We start from the raw sequence: 21,562 nt of genomic DNA, 5'->3' as shown, positions 1-21,562 counted from the left end.
ACCAGCCACATGACCTTAGACAAATTCCCAAAACCTCTGTGACTCATTTTCTTTACCTATCAAATCAGACAACTAATTGGTCCTCCTTAATAAAGTTGCCGTGGGGATTAAGTAAACGGATGCATGATAAATATTTAGTACAGTCTCTGGCCCATACAGGCACTGGGCAGATGGGTGTCATCCACCCCAACCCAGCGTAGTTGGAAGAGAGCAAGGAAGACATGGAAGGGCACCTGAATGACTCAAAGCCACACAGCCATTTAGGGGCAGGAACTGGGATAGACCCAGGCCAACCCTTGACCCCATATTCTGGGGTAGCTGGGTTGCTCAGTCAGTTAAGCATCCAACTCTTGATTTCAGCTCAGGTCATGATCTCAGGGTCCTGGGATTGAGCCCCATGCTGGGCTCCATACTCAGCTGGGGGGCTGCTAGAGGATTCTGGCCCTCTGCCCCTCTTCCCAATTGTGCTCTCTCTTTCAAATGAATGAACGAATGAATGATACCTCCCTCTTCTGCCATTTGTTGGAAGCTCTGTTGCTCACAAGTCTGCTTCCAGTACTGTGAGTTCTTGGCCTCTGATCTCATAGCTGCTCTGCCAAGACAGTCTGTTTCCATTTGCCAGGTGAGGAACTGAGGTTCACAGAAGCAGAATCACCTGTCCTGGGCGCAGAGCCAGGACTCAAACCCAGGTCTGCCCATTTCAGGTCCATGCGTCTCTGGATGCCACCTGTGCTCTGCTCTGTCAGGTCAGGGGTCAAGGGAGGCCAAAGTTTAGCTGTTTGAGTCTGCCCTGCCCTCCTAGGCTGCAGAGGGAAAGGCTTCCTGGGGCACTTGCAGATGGTCATCTGGCCATCAGCCAAGCGTGGTTTCCGCTCTGACTTTCCACACCAGAGCCCCCCAGTTCCCTTGGTGTTTCCACCAAGGTACCCAGGCAGCACCCCGTGGCCGACATGTGGATACTCCGCTGGCCTAGAGCTGTGCCCGCTCATCTCTCGGTGTGCACTTTGCCATGTGGAGCAACGGCCCATGCCAGCTCCAGGAGAGCTCAACCAGAGGGGGTAACCCTGCCCTCCTCAGAGCAGGGATGAGGGAAGAGGGAAAGGATGAGGGCCCTAGGTTTCCTGCAGCAAGACTCCTTCAGGCTTTGAGGCAGGATTGTGGCTGTTCGGTTTAATGCTTCGGCTTTTGAACCATCATGTGAAGCTGGCAGACTGGAGGAGCACCTGCTCCAGCTTCCTGGCCCTCCGCAGTGTCGCTCCCTTTCCTTATCCAGACCGGATGGCTTATTTGACCAGGGCCTTTGTTTCCACTGGTCCCTCCATCTGACAAGCTCCTGCTACTGTTGCCTCCTTCAGGAAGCCTTGCCTGATCGCCCAGTGGAGAAAAGCTGTGCTTTTTTATTCAGATGCTCTGCGTTCAAGTTTTCTCCCCTCCCCCACCCATCTCTGTCTCTGTCTCTCTCTTCCGGCTGTGTGATGGTCAGTGAGATACTTCTCCTCTCTGATTCTCGAGGTTTTCTTTCTGTGCACTGGGATGGGGGAGGAAAGAAGAGGAAAGTTCTTTGGCATAATCAGAAAACTCATTAAGTGTTTTGAATGCAGTCTCTTATTGAACCACCCGCCCCTTCCAGACAGCCTTGTGGGAGGCTATTTTGGACTGCCTTTCACAGATAAAAGCCCTGAGGCTCTGGGAGGGGAAGTCATTTGCCCAAGCTCACCCATCTGGAAAGTGGTTAACCCAGGATATAAACCCAAGTCTGCCTGTCTCAGAAACTTAGCCAGATTGCTATTTTTCAGGGTCATTGGCATTTGAATGGGCCTCAAATTGAGAGGCCTCAATTTGAGGTCTTGGCCTCATTGAGAGGTAGACCCAGAGGCCAGCCAGGTAGAGGTTAGTGACAGTCTTACAGCTTTGGGAAGCTGGGCCAGGGGACATGGCTTCAGGAGCTGAGTCACAGGAGCTTCCTGCTGTCACATCCCCAGAGTGAAACTGACCCACCCAGGCACAGGCAGAGCGGAAAACGCCTGAACCTTGTCTGCCCACTCCCAGCCCTGGGCCCCTGCCTTGGGAGTGTGCCCCTAGAGAGTCGACAGCACAGAGGTATTAGGAGTAGAGTGACCTTGCTTTTTGTGGCAGGCAGGCTCCAAGGAACAGGCGAAGGGCTACAGCAATCATGTCCATTGGGTTCCTTTTACAGATAAGCTCACCCTTTCATAACGAGGAGAGGTAAGTATCTGAACATGTGGCAAGTACTCAAGGATGGTGACTTCTTCTCCCTCCCTTTCTCATAAAAACCTTTTGTTCTTTGGCTATGCCCATGGAGAAAGTGACTGGGCTATTTGAAGGTCAAATATGTCCTTTACCATGACTCCACTGCTGGTTCCCAGCACCAAGTTCCCCTTCTCCTGCTGCTAGAAATGAAGTAATAACCATCTCTCTCATCCTGACCTAGGGCTTGGTCATCGAGCGCCTGGGACGGAGACCCCTTCTCATGGGTGGCTTTGGGCTGATGGCCCTCTTCTTTGGGATCCTCACCATCACGCTGACATTGCAGGTGAGAGGATATGCCTGTCATACCCTGAGGGAGGTCAGCATGGAGCTGGCTTCCTGCTTGGGTGCTCTGGGGCTAGGTCCCAGCAGGGTCTCTGCTCCTCAGGCCCCCATCCCTAAAATGAGACAGTTGTCCCTGTTCCCAGGGGTCTTAGGAGAATTAAATGAGAAAATGTGCCTACAGTACTTGGAAGGGCACCTGAACATGACAAGTGCTAGGGGAATGTAGATTTGGGGAAACGCCACTGGTGAAAGTGGTATTTTTCCCCTTAATGGAGATAGGCAACTGAGGCATGAAGCTGCTCAAGGTTCCCCAGCTAGTAAATGGCAGAGCTGGGATGAGATTCCACAATCTTGGGGTTTCCTTCCATGCCCCTCCCACCACCCTGCACGGTCAGTACAGCTTGCAAGGACAGAGTACCTTCTTGGTGCCTGGAGTCTGGCTCAGCACCATGGGAAACACGAGGCAAGGTCATGGTGGTCAATGAATTTTGGCATTTTCCAAAAACGAATCCCTGAGTGAAAAGTCACACGTGTCAATCATTTGCCTCCATGTCCCACAAACCTCTTAAAAAAGGCATTATTAGGGGTTCCTGGGTGGCTCAGTGGGTTAAAGCCTCTGCCTTTGGCTCAGGTCATGATCCCAGGGTCCTGGGATAGAGCCCGGCATCGGGCTCTCTGCTCAGCAAGGACCCTGCCTCCCCCTCTCTCTATGCCTGCCTCTCTGCCTACTTGTGATTTCTGTCAAATAAATAAATAAAATCTTTTAAAAAAGAAAGCAATATTAGCGTGGTGGCACCTGATGAACAGCAACTCATCCTTCAGAAAGGAGGTGCTGCTGGGTGCTCTTACCAGGCAGGAGGCAGAAACGTCTTCCAGGGGGGGTGTGTGTGGTGATGTGCTGGCAGTGACCCCTCCCTCCCAAATGCCCGACCAGGGTTGTCCTGCACACGGTGCCCTTGCAGGCCCCTCGGACTGATCGAGCTGGGTCCTTCACCAGTTGGGTGATATTCTGAATGTTGTCTTTCTGCAGCTGTGACAGAGCTTTGGAAGAGCTGTCTAGAGCAAGTGGGCCCCCCCCTAGGCCTCACTTCTCAAGGTTTCAGAGCTCTTTCCTGCTTGGCAGACCTTGTCTGCCTCTGTCCCCCCTTCTCTGCTCCCCAGCCCCATTCTCTGGCGGCCTCCAAAGAGCCTGTCCTTTCCTCTCCCTGGGGCCCTCCTCTGATCAACTGGCTTCTCTGCTTTCCAAACTCAAGAAGCTCTGGGTATCTCTTAGATACCTCTTCCTCCAGGAAGCCTTCCCCTACCCCATGACTCAGTGAGGCACCCTCTGTGTTCCCAGGAACCCCAGGGGCAACCCTGCAGTATCACTTCTCATACAGGATTGCCTTTCCCTATTGACTCCTCTCTCTTTTCTTATACAGTTGTGGGAACAGGGGCCATGCCTGTATCATTTCTGTATTCCTACCTCCCAGTCCAGTGCATGGCACCCAGGAGGAACTAAGAACAGTTTGCCAAATAAATGAATAGATGGATGGATGGATGGATGGATAGATGGTGGATCATGGATGGATGAGTGAATGTATGAATAGATGTTGGATGGATGGATAATGGGTCATTGGGTGGATGGATGGATAGGTGATGGATGATGGATGGAAGAATGAATGTATGAATAGATGATGGATGGATGGGTGTATGTTGGATGGATCAATGGGTAAATGGATGAATGGACGATGGATGAATGGATGGATGGATGCCTGGATGATGGATAACTTAGTGCAACAGTGAGCCATACAGTGTACAAGAGCCTACAATCCTCCCTCAATCCTAGGTCCTCCTTCAGCAAGAGCCAATGGACTTCACCATGGAAGGGCTGCTGTCCCCCTTCTCAACCCATCACCCTCCACTCTGAACATTTGCTGCTCACCCCTGTGCTGTTCTCTCCTGTGTCTCTGTGCCGTTGCTCAGGTAGAACTCTCTCCTGGAACTTTTTTCCTTTTGCCCTTTTATGATCCCAGCTTAACCTCCCAGAATCTCTCTGGTTTGGGCTCAGGTGCCCTAGCACCTCCGAACATGCTTACCTTGTCTCATCACTAGTGACACCATGTTCTGATGATCAGACGTCCAGTCTGCTAGGACATCTTTCATGCCCAGCACTGAGCTACCCCAACCCTGCCAGACAATTGACACCCCCAAGCATACTCAGTGACACCGGTTATCTCCTACCTACCAGGACAGCAGGGGTAGAAAGGCGGTGTTTTACACAATAAAAGGGATTAACTAAGAAAAATGTTTAAATGTGATTAATGCCTGTAAAACTTCTCATATTGCCTGCTTCAGGCAAAGCTCAGTGTAAGTTACTGGTTTATTTACCACCTGCTGTATGCTGCAGACACTGCTAAACTCGAGGGAGGCATCATCTTCTTTCACCTCCCATCTGTAAAACGGGCAGATAGAAGGGCGTGGGGGTTGTCCTTATCCCCATTTTATGGACACTGAAACCAGGGCTCAGGTGTGTGAAGTGACCTGCCCCAGGTCATGCAAATGGATCGAGGAGGTGCGGAGGTGAGAACCCAGGTCCTCTCTGCCCCGCGGCCTCCTCCCCTGCCCATACTCCTGCTCTCTCTCAGGACCACGCTCCCGGGATCCCGTACCTGAGTATCATCTGCATCTTGGCCATCATCGCCTCCTTCTGCAGTGGGCCAGGTAAGGCACGCCTCCTTCCTCTCCGGCACTGCTGAGCTGGGGTGTTCTCATCATACCCATGGGAGCTTGGGGCCCAGGAGGGGCAAGGCCTGGCCGGGAATGGAGGGGGAAAGAAAGTCCCTTCCCTGCTGAAATGCAGCGGTGGCCTTCATTTCCATCCCACGGATATTAGGTAACAGACTTACCCAGAGTTGGGCAGCTGATAACACAGAGCAACCTCACAGCTACAGTTAACAGTTGCAGGGGCTCTGAGCCAGATGCTCTAGCTTGGGATGAATGGAGGATACTCAAGTTAGCAGTCTGTGCACACAGAGAAGTGACCATTAAGCGTGGAAGGTGTTTATGATAATAATGATGATAATAGTAATGTCTGAGATATACTGATCACCGGATATGTGCTCACTGTGGCCAAGTACTTGGTGTGCATTATTAACTCATTTGAGGCTTGTGACAGCTCTAGAGAAGGCAGTGGGGATGGGAGTGGTGTGCACGGAGGGAGTTGTGGTGGGATCACCATCTGACTCCCAGGGCCCTGATCACCACCTTCTACGGTGGCTGTATGAGGAGTCTGGAGTGTTCTGAGCCTCACTTTCCCCAGGACTCGCTTCCAGCCCCAGCTTTGCCATTTCCCTAGTGGGAAAGTCCTCTCCTCTACTGGGGCCTCAGTTTCCCTGGCTCTGTGTCTGTGTCCCATGAGACAGGGGTCCCCCTCAGCTGGGACTGAGAAGGGTGTCAGGGCAGGTCTGACACTCACACACATCTGTCTGGCAGGTGTTGCTGTGGTTATTTCTGTTTTTGTGTGGATGAAAACAACACTACGCTTCTATCAGAACACGTAGAACTGAATTTCTCTTTCTCCCTTTGTGCTACTACTCTTCATGGGCCATCATGTCCCACATCCTGCCACATCTGTGATGGATGAACCACATCCGTCCTGATTCAGGATGGCGAGCTGTTACAGTGAGATGGCAGAATGCACTGCGAAGTGAGGGGCAGGCATTACACACACACACGTGTGCACACAGACACACACACTATGGGGTGATGGTAATTGGAGGGTGAGGAAGACTGCCCCAGTGGGGCAGTGCACCAACCTGAGGACCAACAAGGGCACATGTAAACGAGTTCAGACCTATGGTGCCCCATCACCCCTTCTGTGGGCAGCGTTCACGTGGGAACCCCTGCAGGCAGTCAGCCAGAGGCCCCAGGCTAGGCCTCTGCACGCTGGGGAGCGAACCAGAAGGGCAACCTCTGCTCCCGCAGGGCTTACAGGCTGATGTAGACATCCCACTTGAGACATCAGGCCCTGGAGGTCCTCTCCGGACCTCTTAAACTGAAATCAGCACCCGCACGTGTATGCGCGTGCAAGTACAGGCCCTGCACGCTCACGTGCACACGTGCACACACACACACACGCACACACAGCCACACGTACTCGCTGTCACGTCATCCTGCTTTACTTGCTTCGCCCCACCCTCCCTGGCTCATCTGTTTCCCGTATATCCTCATTTACTTAATGCACGGATTGGCAGACTTTTTCTGTGAAGGTCCAGATATGAATATTTTTACAGGCCGCACAGTCTCCGTCACAGCTACACACCTCTGCAATGGCGGGGGGGGGGGGGCGGCAAGCAAAGCCATAGACAATGTGCATTCCTGCCAGAAATCCCTCTGTCACCAGAGTGCTTCAGTCAATGGGGAGCTCACTACCTCACAAAAGTGACAGGGTCTGTAGTCCAGCAAACTTCAGCATGTGGGCCAAATCTGGTCGAGAGCTTGTTTCATATGACCCCTGAGCAAAGAATTAGTTTTCTTATAAATTTTAAAAGAGAAAGTGTGGAGCACCCAGGTGGCTCAGTCGGTTAAGCTTCCGACTCTTGGTTTTAGCTCATGTCGTAATCTCAAGAGTCATGAGCTTGAGCCCCAAGTGGGGGTCCATGCTGAATGGGGAGTCGGCTTGAGATTCTCTCTCTCCCTCCCTGTGCCCCTCTCCCCCCACCACTCACTCACTCTCTCAAATAAATAAATAAATCTTTAAAGAAAAGAAAAAGTTGAACATTTACATTTTAAAGAGGAAAAGAGAAGGATATGGCAGAGAGTACATGTGGTTGCCTACAAATGCTCATGTATTTCCTAATTGACTTTCTGTAGACAGTCTGCCAACCCCAGCTAGAGGCCCTCCATTCTGACATTTGGAAGGTAGCCTGCAGGTAGGGAAGGAGGGACTTCCACATGATGGGAGCAGCCAGCAAAAACACCAGAGTGATAAAGAAGTTCATGTCAAAGGAACCCAGGTTCTGTGTTTTCTAACATACCCATGTGGTTCCAGGGTGCAGTCAGATTTCAGAATGCTGGGCTAGAGCACTGGTTTTCAACCTGGCTGAGTATGTTACAGTCACCGGTTTAGAGGACCACAGTGAACATTGAATGTCAGGCCTCACCCAACAGGCCAAACCAGACTCTGGGTTCTGGGTGGAGCCCGGAACCCCTGCCCAGAGCCTGGAGCAAGACTCCAAGTACAGAGGACAAGTGGAGATGCACTGGATGCCAACCCAGAGAGCCTGGGGCGTTGCACTGAGGATTTATGATTTTATCCTGAGCTCCAGAGAGATCTGTCAGGGGTTTCAAGCATAAACATCATGGGGCAGATGTACAGTGGGAAGAGGGGATTGGGGAGGCAGATAGAAGGGGAGGGAACAAAGCAGAGGTAGAGGCACCGGCCAGGGCCTGACGAGTAATGCAGTCTACAGCAAACCACCAGGACAAGGGCGAGGGCAGTGAGCCTGGGCACTGCTTCCCTGACAAGGAGCCCAGTGTGACCCTGGGACAAGAGCACGTCACAGAGGGGAAGCTCTCCACTTCATAGTGTGATATTGGTGCTTTCTGGGTCATCTTCCGTAACAGCTGTTTTACTGGGAAGAACAATGAGTGTTCATGTTGTAACTCAATGGACATCTTCTGTCTGCATCACAAGTAAGCGAAATTGGACTTATCCACAAACCCGAGGTGCTTTCCTGACCCAAACCACTAAGCTTTGCCTGGGGTTTTGTCCCAAGTCCTCGCTCCTCCTACGATGGTGTTGATTTTTCTCCCACTGTGGGCGAACACGTTTTCTTCTGATCACAGAACCTGCTGAGTCTCTGGCGGTTTAGATTCTAAGCTCTCCCTCAGTTTCTGGGAGCCTCCCTAAAGGGAGGTCCCCCTGCCCTCCCTAATCCCAAATCAGCGGGGGCCCTTTACCCTCTGCTCCCCAAACCCCGCTATGGTCCCCCAGCTGCCAAGCCTCACCCGCTATGAGATTGCCAGGCTTTTAGAAACTTCTCTTGAATTCACATTGACAGTGCACAGCTTAAGCCCCAGGGAAATTACCTAAGGGAGGCTGCCTCTTGGGACGGGACATCATCTTAACTGGACCGGAAGGGGTAGATCCAAGGAGGAGCCATCCTGGGAAGGTGCAGCTCAAAAATGCTGATAGATAAGGCGCTGAGGGACTCCCTGTTTGAGGCTGCTCCCCACCCCACCTCCCCCACCCCCGCCAACATTAAGTAAAAAGGATCATCCTCCAAGGAAAGACATCAGGAGTTTGCCCGAGGCAGCTTCTGTGATGAGCAAACCAATTCAAGGAGGCTTGACAGGGAGTTGAAATGAGGTGAAGGGAAAGAGAGAAACAGGGCAGACGGTTTCCTGCTACATATTTTATCTGTGTGCATAACCCTGAGGCAGCGGCCACGACAGCTAATAAATGAGGCACTGTCATAAAAGAGCTTTATCTTTGAGGGAAAGGAGATGCCACCAAAGCGCTTCAGTTACAGTGTGAAAAAAATGACAACGTGGTGGCTCTGTGCCTGGCACCAACCCTGACACCAACTACCTTCCATGGAGGTTTCCATACTGGTGGGGAGGACAGACACACCACTGTCTACCCTGCAACGTGGGGTGTGGTCACTGCTTGGAACACTCCAGAAGGCCAGAGACCCCCTGATGGGGACATACCGGGTGCCTAGTGGCTAGGAAAAGGGCTCCCTTATCTATCACGTTGATTTAATCTGGAAAGACAATTATGGACTCTCATCTTAGAGAGAAACATAGATAGATAGATGATAGATAATTCATTCACCTGTTTCACAAATAGTGAGGATGTACTTGGAGCAGGCGTCCTTCCAGGCATGGAGACACAGTAGGGAAACACACACACACATACACACACACAGGATCTGTCCTGGAGGGAACTTGCCTTAAGTAACAGACATCAGGGTCCTACCGGGAGGACATGGCGCACTCAGAGTGGGGTAATTGGAGGAATGTTTGATAACAAGACAAGTTATCATGGTAAAGGCAGATTACAGGGAAATGTCAAAGATGTGATCATGTAGATGGTTTCAGCATATGGACACTAACTGCCGATGTCCACCCCTCCATCCGCTGGCCATGCAGGAACCATGCTACTGTAGCGGGGTGAATAGTGCGCACCCGCTGATTTGCATCTGCTCAGAACCTCAGAATGTGACCTCGTTTAGAAGTTAATCTTTGTAGCTGTCATTAGTTAAGGATCTCAAGAGGAAATCACCCAGGATTGAGGGTTGGCCCAAAAAATCCAATGACTGGTGTCCTTATAAGATGAGGAGAGGGCATGTGGAGACACACAGAGGAGAAGGTGATGTGAAGACAGAGGCAGAGAGTTGAGTGACACAGGGACAATCACAGAGCACCAAGGCCTGCCAGCAACACCAGAAACTAAGAGAGCCTCGGGACAGTTCCTCCCTTGGGGCCTCCAAGAAAATGAGCCCTGTCTGCACCCTGACTTCTGCTTTGGCCTCCAGAACTGGCAGGAAAGGCCTTTCTGTTATTTCAAGTCATCAGGTTTGCAGTGATCTGTTCAACAGCCTTAGAAGCTAGCAGGGCACAGAGTTGGCAGGAAACTACTTCCTTACCCTGGCAACTGTAGGTGCAGGGCCAGTGGCCATGGAAACGAGGGGCTTGCCTTGTCTGACACTTCATGGCAAATGGATGGGTGGCAGCTACTTGCCTTGTTCACAGGCAGGTTCTGCTTATTCAAAAAGACCAAGCAGAACTTTTTAAATGGATACATTCTGCTCAGCACTAGGTACTTTGCCTCATTCACCCTGGTCCTCACAGCACCCTACAAAGGAGACATCCTGTCCCCGACGAGGGCGCCTCCATTTCGGGGAGCCTGCCTGACCTTGACCTGGTGCACGGGCGGCCCGTCAGGATTTGAACCCACATCTCCCCAGGTCTGCAGTCTCATCTTCCCTGCTGTTCTCCCTCCTTCACTTTTGCCAGCACTTGGTTTTCCTACTTACCTCTTTCCCCCAGTCTAAGGCAGAGTTAATTAGCGAGCTTATCTCCAGAAACCTGAGTGAGAAGATGTGGCCATGCTCTATGATTTGCTGCTATGTCCTCTCTGGAAAGGATCCTTCCCTCCAAAGCAATCCCAAGGAAATGCTGCTCTGAGAATGAATTTGGGGCCTCCAAAGTGTCAGCACATAAGCCTGGATTTTCAACAGAAACATGGAAAAATCTGGTCCCGCAGGCCCTGAAATGAGTGACAAGCCCTCGCTTCTAGGCTCTTCTGTCTTCCTGCTAGCTGTACCTGAGCAGTCCCTGGGAACCTGGCCGAAGAGGCTGATAACCGTGGCTCTGAGAGCCTGGCTCTCAGTGTGAGGGTCTTAGTTTCCTGTGGCTGCTGTCATGCAGGACCAGGAACAGGAGCCTGGAAGGGACGGAAATGCATTCTCCTGCAATGCTGGAGAGCGAAGTTGGGCATCCAGGAGGGAGCAGAGCTGGCTTCTCCAGAAGCCCTGGGAGACAGTCTGCTCCAGTCCTGTCTCCTGGCTTCTGGTGGCTGCCGGCTTCCTCCACTTGTGGCACTGTGGACCCACACTGATAACCCAGGGGAGATCACTCACTGAATCTTAAGGAATGAATAGAACACTGTTCTTCCGGACAAGTCAGGGTGAGGCAGAGCTGTGCTTGCTTCCTGTGGCTCCTGCTACAAAGGACCAGTAACTCAGAGGCTGAGAGCCACATGAGTTTCCTTTTCGGCTTCTCCAGATGTCCCAAGTCTGAAACCACTTGCATGGACAAGGACAGTTCCCTCTGTCTCAAGGGGATTTGCTTGCTGGCCTTATTTCCACTGAGAGACCACCCACACCCCAGATCTTCTGCTCCATCCTCGGTCCTCAGAGCAGCGCATGGCATCTTCTCTTGGTGCTGACCTCCTGCCTCCTTTGTATAAGGACCCTGTGGTTATACCAGATCCACCCTGCTTAGATAGGATGTTCCAGAATAACCTCCCTATCCCAATGTGCTTAATTTGATCACACCTGCTACGTCTGTTTTGTCATGCAGATTCCGGGGCTTCAGATGTGGACACCTTTGTGAGAAAGCCGGTGAGGGGTGGAGGGGTTGGGACATTCAGGTCCTATAGCCTTTCCTAAGGGTAAAACACATGAGACAGCAGCATATATGGGAAGTAGGCAAGTGGTCCAGGCAGCTAGTGGCATTATGGGGGAGCTGGGTGTTAGCAAAGGGGACCAGGAGGTAGGCAGGACCAGATCAGACCTTCCCCCCGCCCCCACTCCAGTGTACTCAGCTTGAATTGGATGAGTCTGTCAGCTGCCAAACCAGGAAGCACAGACCAAGAGGTTTAAAGGGCAGGGATGTACCGTCTCACGGATCTAGAGGCTCAAAGCCCCAGAGCGAAGTGCAGACAGGGTTGGTTTCTTCTGAGGCCTCTCCCCTTGCCTTGTAGACGGCATCTTCTCCCTGTGTCTTCGTATGGTTGTCCCTGTTTCTCTTATGAGGACAGCAGTCATCATGGCTAAGGGCCCACCCATCTGACCTCATTTTTCCTTAATCCCCTCTTTATAGGCCCCATCTCTGAATACAGTCACATTCTGAGGTCCTCGAGGTTAGGACTTCAACATGAATTTTTTAGGGAGTGTCAAGAGGGGATGACACAATTCAGCCCATAACCTGATTCAAAGTAAAAAGCCTGGAACAAGAAGCCTCTGCAATTCAGACACCAATTCTACCTCTTACTAATGAGTGGCTTCAGGCAAACAGCTTAATCTCTCTAGGCTTCACCTGAAAATTAAAGATAACCATAGTACCTACCTTGTTGGGCCCTTCTAAGGCTTGAATCCACCTATTCATTCAAATAGTTACTGATGGAACCATGTGGCAGGCATTCCTGTAGGTGCTGGGGAGACAATAAAAACAAAAGAGACAAAAACACCTGTCACTGCAGAGCATTTGCTATAGTGGAGGGAGACATAAGACAATATGAAAAGTCATTAGTAAAGCATCCTGGATGGGATAAGCACTGTGGTGAAAATCAGAGCAGGGAAGGTGGATGGGAGCCACCTCTGGGAAGGTATTGAATTTGAACTGGGGTCGTTAGAGAAGGCCTTGGTGGCAAGGCGACAGTTGAGTAAAGATGAGAAGGACTGGAGGGAACGAGGCATGCAGATAGCATGGAAGAGAACCCCAAGCAGAGGGACAAGTCAGTGCAAAGGCCCTGAGGCAGGAACATGGCTGAACTGTTGCAAGAACAACAAGGAGACCAGTGAAGTCAGGGAGTGAGTAAAGGAAGAACGGCTAGAGATGGAATTGAACTGCTAGTGATGGGAGACAGGAAGCGCCAGGTCATGTGTTGCTCTGCAGACCATTTTAAGGACTTCCGGCTTTTCCTTTGAGAGAGATGGCAACCCTCTGGGGATTTGGGGCAGAGGAGTAACAGCTTCTAAGCTCTATTTTAAAAGGATGTTCTTTAAAAAAAAAAAAAATCCTTAAAAGGATGTTCTTGACTGCTGTGTTAAAACAACCTGTAGGAAGCCAAGGGTAAAAGCTGAGAAACCAGTCAGAAGGTTCTTACAATCGTGCAGGCAAATGGTGGTGACCCCTTGGACCAGGCTGGCAGTGGAGGAAGTGATGAGAAATGGTGGATTCCAAACATGGTAGTATTTGTAAGTTTTAATGGACTGAACGCTTTGGCAGGTTGGATGTGGGATGTGGAGCAAGACTGGAGCAAGACCAGAGTGAAAAGACTCTAAGCATGGTGCTACTGTTAACTAAGGGGGCCAAAGGGACCAGATTGGGGTCAGTCTTAGACATGGTAATGTAGACATGACCATTAGCCATTCCTGCACAGGTGAGCTGCCACATTAAAGTACAGGACCTGTCACAGGGTAGCTTGTCCAGAATCTGATGCCAAGATGTAGTTCAGATGAGGGATGTTTATCAGGGGTCCTCGCCCACTGAAGGGAGGAAGGGGGTGGGTGGAGAGAGAGGTTGGGCTGTGATGCGGGCCCAAGGACAGCTCAGCCAACACTGTAGGGAGTCTACAGTGGAAATGGCTGATCAGATAGGGCCGTGCCATAGCCCAGGCCCTTCTGCCCCACTGCCTACAATCACTGGAAATGGGCCACCCCAGGAAGGGTGTGTGCTGGGGTCAGTGGGTCTGACTGAGGTTCACCCTAACATGGCTGGAGACGTCTACCAAAAGCCCTCCTTCCCTGAAGTCTGATCAGAATAGTGCGACTGTATGCCTGTCGTGTCCACATCTCCTTATTTGCAATTCCAAAATTCAAAAGACTCATAAAAAACAATTATTATTCAATAGTTCAGCACCAAAACCTGATCTGAGCAGATGTGAGCCTCTTTATTGTCTTTTTGTTCTGCTCAGTGAGATGCATGATGATCCTTACCTTAAAGCTCTCTTTTTCCTCATGAAGTGGCAGGTCTGGTTTCTCCATCTTTCCCCCCTGGCTGCCCCTCCTTTGTCCTCTCACATTCTTGTCTTCTTCCTGTCCATGGATATTGGCACTCCCTGCTTCGGCCCTTGACCCATGCATTTCTCACTGCAGATGCTGTCCCAGGCTGATCTTTCCACAGAGAGTGTCCATGTCCACTCTTCTCTGGTGCCCCCATTCCTTCTCTCCACCTGCACTTCCCTCCCAAGTTTCAGACCCAGGTGTCTACTTCCCTACAGTTCAGCCCCACATAGACATGGTATAGGTTCCTAAAAACTGACCACGCCCAGTAAGAAATCATCATTTCCTCCCTAAATCTGCTTCTTCTCCTGTATCCACTTATTTCAATGTATGAAGGCACCAGTGACCTACTTGGTCTGTAGGTCATGCTAAACTCTCTATCCCTCTCACTCCCACACAGGCACTGGTTTTGACATGGGCTCAAACACCTCTGTTAGTGCTCAATAAGGAATCCAACAAATCTCAGCAAAGTATTGCAATTTAACAATTATCATCATCACCACTACCCCTCACCTTCATCACCACCATCATCATCACCATCACCACCATCACCACCACCACCCCATCACCATTATCACTATCACCATCACATCACCATCACCATCATCACACCATCATCACCATCACCACCGTCATCACCATCACCATCATCACCATCACACCATTGTCACCAGCACCACCATCATCATCATCACCATCACACCATCACCATCATCACCATCACTGCCATCACCACCATCACCATCATCACCGCCATCACCACCATCATCACCATCATCACCCCACCATGTCATCATCATCATCACCATCATCATGAGCACCATGGTCACCGCATTATCATCACCAATACCATTTACTGACACTCATTATGGGCCAGGCACAGGGTTAAGTACATTATCCCCATTGCCTCATTTAACAAGAAACTCAAATTAGTTGAGACAGAAAATGAGGCATTTCTGTTCCCACCAGAAATGCATGTGGCCTTGGAGTCTGCAGGCTGGGGTTGTCAGGGGAACAGACCTGAGAGAAACACCACATCCACTTTAATTTCTTCTCTAACAGTGTTAATGACTGAACTCTTGTGGGGGCTGAGGGAATGGTATTAACCTTATTTAAATTTGCATTTTTCCAAGTGGGATATAATTACGTGATCATGATTCACTTCTATCATGTGTCAAAAACAAGCTGCAAAATGAAAAGTGGCCCACTGTGTTCATACACTGTACATCATTCAATCTTAAGGAGGCAAGATTCATGCTGATAAAAGTACTTGAAGGGTTTCCACTCAGCTTACCATATTAGAGGCAAGATGGCCAGCATTTGTGGGGGTTCTTAGGCATCCAAAAGTTGACCGTTAAGGAGCAAAAAAAGGTGATGTTCCCCAGAGAGACTACATGAAGTGGGAAAGGACCTTGGCTCAGAGCCCCTTCCATTGGTTCATATCCCCACACAACCACCACTGTGGGCTTGGCCTTCTCACCCTCTCTTTTGTCAGTTTCTCCACATGTAAAATGGATCACAGATGTCCTGAGGATGAAGTGGGTCAATGTGCAGGAAGCAAGTGAGGATGTGGCCTCATACAGACAACTAAAGGGAAAATCTTCCACGTAGAAGCAGTAACAAAGGCAAAAACCTGCCTGACAAGTTCCAGAACAGTGTTGCCTAATAGAAATACCATTCAAGACACGAAAGTGTTACTTAGATTTTTCTAGTAGCCACACTCAAAAAGTAAAAAAGGAACTGATAAAATTACTTTTGATAATGTATTGTATTCAGCCCACATATCCAAAACTTCATCATTTCAGCTTGGAATCATTATATAAAATGTGTTAATAAGGTATTCTAAATTTCTTTTTTTTCCTTTTATAATCTCAGTCTTTGGAATTCGTGTATACTTTATACTTAACAGCACATTGCAGTTCAGACTGGCCACATGTCAGGCACTCAACAAACCTGTGAGGTGAGGGCTGCCATGTTCAGGCCATTCTGGAAAGAGCTAGGACGTGTTTGTGGTGGGACTGGCATGAACAGAGTGGAAGGGATGGGATGAAAAGTCAGAGAGTGGGATCTGATCAGAGAGTGGCCTGATCAGAGGTTGATGGGATCTGATTTCTATTTCCAATGTTCACTTTGACTGCTGTGGGTAATAGATTGGAGGACAGGGTCCTCAGAATCCTGCTCTGCAACAGGTCGTTCCAGAGTAATAGTACCAGTAGTGGTAGTCGTGGTGGTGGTAATCATAGTAATAGTAATCCAACAGAAACAACAGTCACTTTCACATCTATCATATCACCCTGTTAGATCAATGTACCCATTTTACAGATAAGAAAACCAAGAGTCTGAGAGGAAGTAATTAGCCCCACATAGCATAGTTAGTGTCAGAGGAAGGCTTGGACCCCTTCCCCTGGGCCACAGTCCCTCCCACACTCCTGAAATGGCTGGCCAGAGGCAGGGGGGGTCCCAGGAGAGGCACCCATCCCTGCTTCAGTTCTCTGCATTATGTTCCTTCATTCGGGAGCCATATGGTTTGAAATACTCTGTTTGCTAAGATGGCACATCATGGGCCCTGAGGCCAGATTCCTGCAAACCTGAGTTCCTACAGGAGTCTTGGGCTGTCTCATCAGTCCACTGGTGGCAGATCTTCAAACACTACCAAACACGGAACCAGCTCTCACTCATTTCCTTCTTTTGTGTACTGGAAAGAGTGAGAAACTCATTCCTGCCACATGGCACTAAGAGAGAGGCATGGGCCTGGGGTCTGATCAGGCCACCCCTTCCAACTACCTGTGACACCCTCAGAAAGTCACTAGCTTCTCTAAGCTACATTTCCTTGCCTGAAAAATGAGACTAGCAGCCCCAATCTTGTTTAGTGAAAGGGCCAGTGCTTGGCACACAAAAGGGGTTTGGTGAATTTTAATTTCCTTTCTTGCCTCCCTCCCTTTATTGAGGCATATTTAAATGGATTCCGTAACAACACAAATTATAAATTCAGAGTCCTAGAAAGAACTGATAAATGGTCTGATAGAAATTTGGTTTTCACAAGCTCTCCAAGGTGATAAATACATGGTAAATTAATGATGCCATGACTTGATTTCCTGTAGAAAATTCTAGAACAGGGTTCCTCAACCTCAGCACTACGGGCACTGGAGTTGGATAATCCTTTGTGATGGAGGTCATCCTGGGCATGGTACAGTGTTGAGCAGCACCCTTGGCCTGTACTGCCCAGCTGCTGGTAGCACCTCCTCTTAGTTGTGACAACCAAAAATTTCCCTCGATGTGGCCACGTGTCACTTGGAGACAGAATGACCCCCAGTTTATAACTACCATCATAACCTGGTATTGTGGAGTAAGTACAGGCTTCAGACTCAAACCAACCTAGCTCATCACCTGTTGCAAGTCAGCCTGTGTGTCTGAGTGTGAAAGTATGAGTGTGTGAGTGTGTGTTGTCACGTCTCTGCTTATTTCCGTGTGTCTAAATAGCAGTCTTTACTTGAGTGTCAGCTGTGTGTCATGTATTAACTCCTGTGAATCCCACCAGAAGCCTCTGTGATCATTACCCTTTTACAGGAGAGGAAACTGAGGCACAGAGAGAGAAGGGGTCATATAGGGTCCCACAGCCAGTTTCAGGCAAGCTGGTTTTCAAGTCTGAGCATTTCAGCTTCATGCCCTGTGTTCTTGTAAACCCTGCTCCATAGCTGTGAAATGCACATGAGGCAGTAGGACCTCCCTAGCACCACTAGAACCTGGCTGGGCACATAGTAAATTCTTGGTGAACAGTAGTCCCCCTCCTCACTTAGTCAGTTTCATCCAAGAAGATTCTTAGGGTCCCACATTCCATGATTACACCACGAAGTATTTATATTGGAATAGGATTCGGAGCTTAAAATCTTCTAGTCATCTCTTGTGTTAGGGTAGGACACCTGCAGGGGTTTGATTCAGTAAGTGGGAAGAAGGAGGTACTTTAACAGCAGGGGAAGAATCAAACGCTCTTGTTCACATGCTCAGAAGAGGTAGGAGCTGGGTCTTCAAACCCATCTCATGTCTTTAAGCCGAGATCTTTCTGAAGCACCTTGTCTGTATGAATGGGGCATCTTTCAGACATCTGTATTAGATTCCTTGTTGTTGTTATAACAGATCATCCCAGACGTAGTGGATTACATCACCACATGTATTTTCTTACAATTCTGAGTTCAGATGTCTAAATGGGTCGGCAGGGTTGTGTGCCTCCCTGAGGTTTCAGGGGGCGGGGGAGTTCATTCCCTGACTTCTCTAGCTTCTAGAGCCTTCTACCCTGTTTTCTGCATGGCCCCTCCTCCATCTTCACATTTCTGCTTCTGTGCAAATCTCTTCCTCAGACTTTGACCCTCCTGCCTCTCTCTTTTAAAGACCTCATGATGACACTGAACCGTCCTGGTGATCCAGGATCTTTCCCATCCTAACATCCTTCACTTAATCCTATTGGCAAAGTCCCTTTGCCCTGTAAGGTGACGTTATGTACAGGTTCTGGGGGTTGGGACATGGACTTCTTTGGAGGGAATGATTCTGTCACAGCCTCCTTCACACTTTAAGTTTGCATGAGAGGAAATAAGCACCAAGAATATGAAATGGGCTTTCCTCTATTTTATGCCTCCCATGGGCGTCTTGATGCAGTTGAGACTCCAGGCTTCACATTCACCCAGCAGTTCCCCCTGGCACTTTGCAGTTCTGAAGCTATGCTCAGGAGACATGGAAGTCTTTGCTACATCAAACAAGCCTCTGGCGAGAGAGCTGGTTCTGAGAGCTCATCAAGCCAGCCACGTGGAGGGCTGTTTCTCCCAAACAGTGGCAGCCACTAATGGGAGGTCTTACCCGCGGCCAAGTCTCCTCTATCAGACCCATTCAGGGAAGCGGGTCCATGCACGTGCACAGCCTTGCCCTGGGGTTCTCCATCTGTGCACCCAACGTCTTGATTTAAGCAATATGGAAGCAAATATAAAATCAGGCTTGTTAGAATTCTGTCTGAAAGGGGCCCACAGGGAATCTCTTTATGAGGAAAATAATGCGTACTTGAGTGCCTGGATTTTGTCTGCATTGGCTATTTACAGTATATTTTTTGCTCTCTTACCAATTCTCTGTTATATCCCCGATTAATTCATTCAACAAAAGATTTCGAACACACACTAGGTGCGGTGCCCGGTACTATGCTCTGTACTGAGGTTGCAGAACTAGAGTTAGAGATGTTTTCCTTCCATCTAGAGTTGAAAATCTAATTGAGAGGACAGACACTCAAACTGATGGTTACAGATCAGCCTGGGAAGTGTAAACATAATGAGTTTGACTGGCAAGTCTAAAAGGGAGGAGTTGGAAAGGTAAGGTGGATAGGTAAGTGCATTCTTAGTACTTAGTACATAGTAAAAAATATATATATATATATTTACCAAGCACTTCTTATGTTGATCAGGCTCCAGTGAATGGTGATCTCAAAGGGGTGGGGAAGGGGCCATCTCAGACCACCGGCTGTCCCCCAACAAACGCATATTTATAGAACCCTGACCAGTGAACGAATAAATACTTTAAAATGAGCGACAAATGCTAAGAAGGAGTAAGCAGAATAAGGGACCGGAGTCAGGGAAGGAACAGCAGCTTTAGTGAGGGTGAATAGGAAGGTCCTCTGTGAGAAGACAGCACTGAAGGCAAGATGCTAAGAAGGGAGCATACCTCTGAGGATCAGGACAAGAATGTGCAAAGGTCCTAAGGCAGGAACTTACTTGGAAGGGTCAAAGAAAGCTGGAGTGTTGATAGCAAGGAAAGGAGATGAAGGTAGAGAGATAGCAGAGGCCCAAGAACAAAGGAGTTCACAGCTCCACTGAAGAGTTGGGATTTTCTCTTCTCTTTTCTTTTTTCATTCAAATATAATTAACCACAGTGTCCTATTAGTTTTGGGTGTACACCATTATGATCTAATAATTCTGTGCATTACTCAGTACTCATGAAGATAAGTGTACCCATCATCCCCACCCCCTACCCACCCACCTTCTGGCAACCACCAGTTTGTTCTCTGTGTTTTAGAGTCTGTTTGTTTGTTAGACATGTCTCTTTTTATTATTTTCTTTATCTGTTTTGGTTCATAAGTTCCACATATGAGTGAAATCATATGGTATTTGTCTTTCTCTGACTTATTTTGTTTAGCATTATACTCTCCAGGTCCATCTATGTCATTGCCAATGGCAAGATTTCCTTCTTTTTATAGCTGAGTAGTATTCCATTGTCTATATATACACCTGCTCTTCTGTATACATTCATTTGTCGATGGACATTTGAGCTGCTTCCATATCTTGGCTATTTTAAATAATGTGATAAGCATTAGCGGTACACCATCCCTTGGACTAGTGTTTTTGTTTTCTTTGGGTAAATGCCCAGTAGAGCAATTGTTGTATCATATGGTAGTTCTACTTTTAACTTTTTGAGGACCCTCCACCCTGTTTTCCACAGTGGTTCCAAAATTTGCAATTTACCAACAGTGCACAGGGGTTCCTTTCTATCCACATCCTTGCCAATACCTTTTATTTCTTGTCTTTTTCATACTGGCCATTCTGACAGGTGCAAGGTAGTATTCTTGGTTTTGATTTGCATTTTCCTGGTGATGAGTGATGTTGATCATCTTTTCATGTGTCTGTTGGCCATCTATAAGTCTTTGGAAAAATGTATAGTCAGGTGCTCTGTCCATTTTTAAATTAGATTGCTTGTTTTTCTGATGTTGAGTTGTATATGTTCTTTATATATTTTGGATATTAACCCCTTATCAGATATATCATTTGAAAATATCTTCTCTCCTTCTGTAGATTGTCTTTTTGTTTTGTTGATGGTTATCTTCACTGTGTAGAAGCAGTGTTTTTTTTTTTTTTTTTGGTGTAGTCCCAATAGCTTCATTTTGCTTTTTTTTTCCCCTCGCTGTAGGAAACATATCTAGAAAAATGTTTCTACAGCAGATGTTAGAGAAATTACTGCCTATGTTCTCTAGGAATTTTTTGGTTTCAAGTCTCACATTTAGGTCTGGGAAGCTGAGGGGATGCTTTAAGCTTCCCACAGTGCACCTGCCAGCCTCAGAGGAGGTCCCGAAAGCTAGGGCTTCAGAGGAGATCAGATTCAGACTTGAGCTCTTTCTTTCTCAAAGGAATGAGTTCCCTGTCACTTGAGGTGTACAAGGAAGCTTGTTGGTAGGATTCCATGGAAGAAAGCCAGGTTGACTGGGAGTCCAACCCTCGCTGGAAGGGCAAGGCCCAAGAAGAGACAACATGATTCCTCACGAGGCAAAATGAACGAGAGGTCCGAAGCCAGATTCCAAGTCAGTCCTGCCTAGGAAACAGAGGTTTCCAGTTCCTCTTTCCCTGTTTCTCACCGACTCATTTGTCTGATGGCTCAGTCATTTGCCCATTTCTAGATATTTGTTCATGCGCTGGTTCACTCATCATAACCCATTCACAGAACACTGCCTCCTGAAGCCCTCTTTCCTGGGCCTGTCAGTTCAGTGC

The 21,562-nt window shown here is 48.7% G+C and overlaps 1 protein-coding gene across 9 annotated transcripts in view; it reads left to right on the top strand.

The window, feature by feature from the left end:
- SLC2A9 (solute carrier family 2 member 9) overlaps positions 1 to 21,562 on the top strand; it is a 233,475-nt gene that overhangs the window by 185,094 nt on the left and 26,819 nt on the right. For 8 of the 9 annotated variants that reach the window (XM_059380875.1, XM_059380894.1, XM_059380884.1 and 5 more), the window contains 2 exons: positions 2,453 to 2,554; positions 5,181 to 5,256. In XM_059380875.1, the coding sequence (XP_059236858.1) occupies positions 2,453 to 2,554; positions 5,181 to 5,256 (178 nt within the window). Of the gene's footprint in view, positions 1 to 2,452; positions 2,555 to 4,381; positions 4,549 to 5,180; positions 5,257 to 21,562 lie in introns of those variants that run through there. The other variant, XM_059380909.1, reaches the window with a different exon arrangement.

This window comes from Mustela nigripes, chromosome 1 (assembly GCF_022355385.1).
Source record: "Mustela nigripes isolate SB6536 chromosome 1, MUSNIG.SB6536, whole genome shotgun sequence".
NCBI lineage: Eukaryota > Metazoa > Chordata > Mammalia > Carnivora > Mustelidae > Mustela > Mustela nigripes.
Note: the sequence above shows the minus strand (reverse complement) of the source record. Positions and strands in the feature narration are given on the sequence as shown.